This window comes from Aphis gossypii, unplaced genomic scaffold, assembly GCF_020184175.1.
Source record: "Aphis gossypii isolate Hap1 unplaced genomic scaffold, ASM2018417v2 Contig00845, whole genome shotgun sequence".
NCBI lineage: Eukaryota > Metazoa > Arthropoda > Insecta > Hemiptera > Aphididae > Aphis > Aphis gossypii.
The window spans coordinates 25,970-33,122 of NW_026083318.1; the positions used below are offsets into that span (position 1 = coordinate 25,970).

General features: G+C 23.9%; 1 protein-coding gene across 1 annotated transcript; it reads left to right on the plus strand.

The window, feature by feature from the left end:
- Positions 1-220: 220 nt before the first annotated feature.
- On the plus strand, positions 221-3,960 carry LOC114120255 (uncharacterized). Its single transcript, XM_050210352.1, has 9 exons — positions 221-484; positions 890-1,048; positions 1,112-1,204; positions 1,298-1,405; positions 1,688-1,885; positions 2,572-2,658; positions 2,856-3,121; positions 3,526-3,685; positions 3,784-3,960. The coding sequence occupies exons 1-9, from the start codon at positions 280-282 to the stop codon at positions 3,897-3,899; spliced, it is 1,392 nt and encodes a 463-aa protein (XP_050066309.1). The 5' UTR covers positions 221-279; the 3' UTR covers positions 3,900-3,960.
- Positions 3,961-7,153: the final 3,193 nt, after the last annotated feature.

Below are 7,153 nucleotides of genomic sequence, written 5' to 3' on the forward strand. Positions count from 1 at the left end.
GATAACAATGTTAATATATCATATCATATTTTACATTCCAGTGATTAAATTTAAAATATTTTTTTTAAATTATCTACTAAATCTATATTGTATAGCAATTTATAGGTAATAAGAATAGTGTATATAATATATTAAATAATTTAAAATTTACTTTATTTTGTTGTTAATGTGATTAAATTTAATATTTCTGTATTATAATGACTATGTATAGGTAGTTACCTTAATATATATTATTTAGTTTATGTATTTTGTAGTGATGTTTTTTATAGGATACTAAAAATGGCTAACAACTTCAGTGTCATTGTATTTACTGAAGACAACACAGTAGAAGCAGTTCCTACTAGTTGGGTAAAAAAAAAAGATGGTACTTGTGCATGGCCCACTACTAAAAGCCGAAGCTTAATTATGAAATTAATTGAAAAAAAAAGTGTCCCCAATGAAGTGCAATATAAATATTATAAAGCAAAAGTGATGAAAACTTGTGGTAATTACTAATATTAATAGCTTTTACATGGTTATATTTTAAATTTTAATAATTAAGGCAAGCATGTGGGTATATATTATTAGAGTGGCAAGTTAGAAGTTAATTTTTTCCAATTTCCTAAGTAGGTATTTTAGAAGGAAGAAAAGGGTATACAATTTATCAGTTCTATAGTAAAAAAAAAAAATGTCGAAGATTAAATAATAATAATTAATTAAAAACTAACATAAATAATTAATAATAAATTGTAATTTGTACATTTTTTGGTCATGTATTATATTGTATATGCTAATTTGCTTAAGTCACTATATAGAATAAAAAGTGTTATAATGTATATAAATTATACATAATATAACAGTAAAGATAAAATATTTAACGTGTTAATGTTTCCACTGTAAAAATCTATAGAATCACTTACTAATGCACGGAAAATGGCAGAAAAAGGAGAGACAAAAACAGATATATCATCTACTGATGAAAGTGATTATATGAAATTATATAAGAAAAAAAAACCAAAATTGTTATTGGACTGTAGTGATCCTTCTACATCTTGCCCCGTGTATTCTGGTATGATGTACTGAAGTTTTTTTTAAATTTAAGTCTATAAAAAAAAACTTGTCCTCTATTTAGCTTCTGATGACGATTCTGACAAGGGTAACCTAACCAAATCAAATCAGCACAAATTAGTAAACGGATGGTCACCTTCTCCTAACAAAATGAAATGTAAGTTTTCATAACTGATAGAGTAAGAAGTATTTATAAATTTTTCAATTACCCTTGTATAAACTATATTTATATTACCTACTATAATTATAGTAACATGTCAATCAGATCCTCAAGGAGTTAAATTTCATGTAAATAAAAAAAAGTCAGCAGTTGTTCGGAAAATTTCTTATAGCGATTCCAATAGAAATGAGAATATAGGTAAATTTGATTATTATATATATTATTTCTTATATAAATGACTAATGTGTTTAACAAAATACAATTGTACACAAATTATAAATAGGAAATGTAAATATTTATTTTGTCAAGATATTTGCATAATATTAATGATTTGTTTATACTTTATTGAAAAAAAATGTAATGCATTACTAATACAATACATTTGTAGAAGTATAATTAATATATTAATATAATAGATACTATGCTTAGTATATTAATAAGAATGTATTATTCATTTTGTTTATATAAACACTCTTACAGATTCATCTTTATTGAAAAATAATGAAAATAAAAGTGTTCAACCCTTAAACATTGAATTAGTTGAATTGGATAGATTATTGAGTAATGATGATGATATTACTGATTATTGTAATGATTACATCACTATTGATGCCGTTGATGGAGATACGTTTATTCAAAATTCAAAGGCTGCTGCAGTTACATCGGTAACACCTTCAGGTAATCTTATTAGAAATATAGGTTATTATAATTGTATCAAAACACTTATATGAAAATTAAGTATCTAATATAAATTATATTGTAGAATTAAAACTGTTATAATTGGATTAAAATATAGAATTATATATTATAAATCATAATACTATTTTAAGGTGTTATTAATATATGACTTATATAAGTTATAGGTATGAGGTGAGATGTATAATAATTTAATTCATTCAATATTACTTATATACATTTATCAACATATTTTTTGTTTTACATACTAAGTACTTAGAATAAAATTGCAATATTTATTTATTTAAGCAGTTTCCAAACTGTGATGCACTAACTAAAAATATGTAGATATATAATATTTTAAGACTATTTGTGCATTTGATTATAATTTTAAACTTTAATACAAACACACTAAATACACATAAATTATATTCTAATATATAAAATATAAATAACAGTTTCAATTATTAAATATAATTAAATACCGTCATATATACATATAAGTATTTTTTATTTTATATCTTCTCTGGGTGGCGTAGGCTTAAATACTTTTCTTTATGAATTGTGTGAACTAAACAATAGTTTGGAACCTCTAGTGTGTACTGGATATATAGTATTCTATATGTTAAATACTTTAATCGATAGCCATATCATTGCATAATATAAGTTTATAATATTTATTCTTCTAGATAAACAAAGCTCTGCTAAACAGTTCATTACACCAAGTACACATGAAAAACAAAAATTGGACTTAGGCACATCACCGATAAACCCTGGTTAGTTTATTATATAATATTACTTTTTATTAAGTAATATATATATATATATATATATATATTTTATTATTTAAGAATTTATTTTTAATATAATTTTAATAAAAATAAGACATTTCTCATTCTTACATAATGAAATGTATAAATAAGATTTATTATTAGTAACTTAAATTTTGAAAATAATATATTTTTTCTTTCAGATACAGAATTTCAAAAAGAAGTACTATATAGATTATCATTTATTAAGCATGAATTACGAAGAATTGTAAGCAACCAAATGGAATTGAGCCAACGTATGGACAATTTAGAAAGTCAAAATCTCAGCAATATAATCTTGCACACTAATAATAATGAAAATAATACATACTTAAAAAATGATATACCTGGCTTACCTATGAATACTATATCAGATTTAAATGCATTCAATCAGAAATTATCTGAAGATGAAATATTTTGTAACAATGTGGTAAGTAAACAGTATACTTATATAGTACAAATGTGTTTGGAATGTTTGAATTCTACTGAAATACATAATATACAATATATGTTAATTACTGAGGTCATTGTATACAGCTAGCTGTGAAAAGTATGTAAGGATATAATAAACTAAATATTGATAATGGCATGTAAGATTGATATTTTTTAAATCTTTGTATAATATTATACAAATTATATTTTCATTCATTAATCAAAATTTAAAAACTGAATCTACCCAAATTATTATACTTGTATCACTAGATTGACTGTCAAACTAATTAACACATATAGTATATTAATTTTCTAAGCATATTGATTATTTAATCTGTTGTATATAATATGAATAATATTTAGTAGTATATTTATGATATATTATATTCATTTGTGTTGTAGATTAATCAACTAACATATATTGGAGGAAAACACGCTAAAGCAATGATTAAAAGAATAATGGATAAACTTTTTACCAATGAACTTTTACAATTGTTTTCATACTCTGGCAAAAAAGGAAAAACCAAATTTTCTGACCAAATGATTTGTCCTATTATTTTTGGTACCTAAGATTATAATTTAATACAATATGATATTTATATATTATTTTATATTTCTGTACATAATTTTAATATAGTGTAATTAAAATTGTTTATCCAGATGCTGTAAAAAAACAATCAAAGTTTAAAAATGTAACCCAAAATGAAATGGAAGAAGTTGTTAAGTATGTGCTCGCCCAAGCCCCGTTCAACATAAAACGACAACTTAAAAAATAAATATTTTATTTACATTACACATTAATATAATTATCTATCATGTATAATGACGAATACAAATAATAACTATACAAAAAAGTGTTAATTTTTAAAAATTATTTCTAATTAAATGCAGTGGTTCTGCAGCAGTATTATGTAAATTGATTTTAATTGGTAATTAATAATATAGTAACATTTAATAAACATCTGCCTTATTATTTATTAAATATCAAATAACAATATTTATTAAATACTGTCTTTCGTATATTTAATTAAATATTAAATATTGTTATTTATTAAATATTTAATATTATTATTTATTAAATATTTAATATTAATTATTTAATTCATAATGCAAAAGGGTTCAATCAATGATCGCTATACATTGTATAAATATTTAAAAACATACTCCCAATTAAAATAAAATATTTATTGAATCATATCATATATTTAAAAATGATGAAAAAATATTTATTAAATATTAATGTGCTGTGTGGGTCTTCATGATGTTTTAAGAATAATGAGCATTAATGCTGAAAATTTAAAACCTTATGAAAGGCTTGCTGTTTTAATGTTCGACGAAGTAAAGATAACATGTACATTGGAGTATGATGCCCTCCACGATCAAGTTCTTGGGCCACACAATCAAATGCAGGTAATAATGGCACGTGGCATTGCTTCACCTTGGAAACAACCTGTTATGATTGATTTTGATACAAAAATGTCAAAATCAATATTGTTTAATATTATTCAAGAACTTGACCAAATAGGATATACAGTTATTTGTTGTGTTTGCGATTGTGGTGGAGGTAACGTGGGGTTGTGGAACGAATTGGGAATTAACTATGAACAACCCGTGTTCCAAATTCCTAGTGGAAGAGAAGTTGTTTGTGTTCCAGATGCACCTCATCTATTAAAACTTACCCGTAATTGGTTATTAGATAAAGGTTTTTACTTCAGTGATAATGATAAAGTTATTAATAAAGAACCACTTGAAGCATTAGTTAAAATTATGTCAGCAGAACTTAGTGTATGTCACAAATTAAGTTCAGATCATTTGACATGTGAAGGACCACAACGCCAAAAAGTCAAACTAGCAACTCAACTTTTGTCACACACAACAGCAACAGCATTAAAGCATTACAAGCCCATTCAAAATAAAAAATTGAATGATGATACAGCTAATTTCATTGAGTTGATAAATAATTGGTTTGATCTGGCAAATGTATCACACCCAAATAATAATCATACACCGTTTAAAGCACCATATGGTACATTTATGGAGGAACAAGATACCCTTTTTAACCAGCTCTATGATACAATTTTTACTATGAGGTGTAATGGTAAAAACTGTTTACAAATATTTCAAAAAGGTATTTTAATGTATATTAATGGGACTCGTTATCTTTTAAAAATATTAAAAAAATATGATTTAAATTACTTATTGACTAGTAAAATCAATCAGGATGCTTTAGAGAATTTATTCTCACAGCTCAGATCCAGAGGAGGGGTTAAACGATCACCCCACCCCATTAAATGCACTATATAGGTTAAGGATGATAGTTTTGGGAAAAAATCCTGGCATTACTTGTATTTCAAATACACGTGACGAGAATAATGAAGAATTTTTATTGTCAAAAATGTTAAAAGATGCAGATATAAATATAACTATAAATGATAATGACAAATGTGTAATAAGTGATACAAATGATAGTAGTGATGATGAGACACTAAATACATCAAATTCAAAGGAAGAGCAATATCACGAAGAAATGACAAAAGATGCAGTAGAGTATCTAATCGGTTGGGTTGCCAAAAAATATAGAAAAAAGTATCCTGAGCTTGGATCAACAACGACTGTGTTAGGTAACACTTGTCATGATTATACACTGTCAACATGGGTACAGCATTTATCTTATGGCGGATTAATAGTTCCAAGCATTGATTTTAAAAAGCTAATACTACGTTGTGAAAATTATTTATAAAGTTAACGAAAGGACAAATACCCAAAGGGCGATACATTGTAAAACAATTGACGAATAAAATTTATAATAGAGTAATAACAGAACAAAAATATAAAACTATAATTCAAACATATATAAAACAAAGAATAATCATACGAATGAAATACCTTAATCAAAATTTAATTTATATGCAAAAAATAAAAAAATCTAAAATAAAGTTACAAAGACTAAATAAACTAAGAAAGACAATAACATAATATTATTTATTTATTTTATTTTTATAATTATGTAGTATGAGATATTAAACAAATTACTTCAATAAATTTTTATATTTCTTTAACATTTCAATTCCTATTATTTAGTGTATATTTTGTATTATGTATATTATTTGAACATATTTTTTATTTAGATTGTGAGTGGTGCTTTAACAATATGTTTTTGATTATATTTTTTCCTGAAATCAATTATAAGTTATTTATTTATTTTTTATAATTATGTAGTATATGACGTATTGAACAAATATTACTTCAATAAATTTTTATATTCCTTTAATACATTTCAATATTATTTAGTATAATATATTTTGTATTACGTATATTATATTATTATATTATATTATATTATTTATACTATTTGAACCATATTTGTTTATTTAGATTGTGAGTGGTGATTTTACTATATATTTTTATTATTTTTTTTTATTAGTTATTTATTAATTTATTATATATTTGTATTACTTATGTATTTTTTTAGTAGTTATTTATTTCCTATTACCTATACTATTAAATACACCTTTCAAATAATATAAATACCTATTTCCCTGTTCTGTTTTATTAAATACATAAAATTAAAATAATAAATAAATTATTTATCGAAAGTAAAACACTAAAACTATAGGTACAACCGCACTGCTGCAGTATACATCAAAATCTGTACGACAATGACGTCACAAGGTATGTAGGAGCTGCGGAGGGTAGGCAATATATACACGACTTTGAGGCAACCTGTATAATCTATAAACCTTGATAATAACTAGGTACTTATAATTAATTATTCATTTTTAAAAATAATAATAAATAATTAGTAGAAAGTTACTGTTTCAATAATTAGTTTCTGATTTTTATGTAAAAAATATTAAATGTTATGCAATGCCTTACAACGTCTTGTTTTATGAAGACAATTAGTGATTAACATTTATTTTTATAATAGGTACTATATAAGGTAAATAAAAATGGATTCTCGTCAACGTTCTCGTAGTATGAAGTTAATAAAAGCAGCTAAATTAAACCAGCCAATACCTATTATTCATCA

Coding starts and splice junctions, on each gene's coding strand:
- LOC114120255 (XM_050210352.1), top strand. CDS start 280: ATGGCTAACAACTTCAGTGTCATTGTATTTACTGAAGACAACACAGTA. Junction 485..889: donor AAAAGTGATGAAAACTTGTG/GTAATTACTAAT, acceptor AAAAATCTATAG/AATCACTTACTAATGCACGG. Junction 1,205..1,297: donor TTCTCCTAACAAAATGAAAT/GTAAGTTTTCAT, acceptor CTATAATTATAG/TAACATGTCAATCAGATCCT.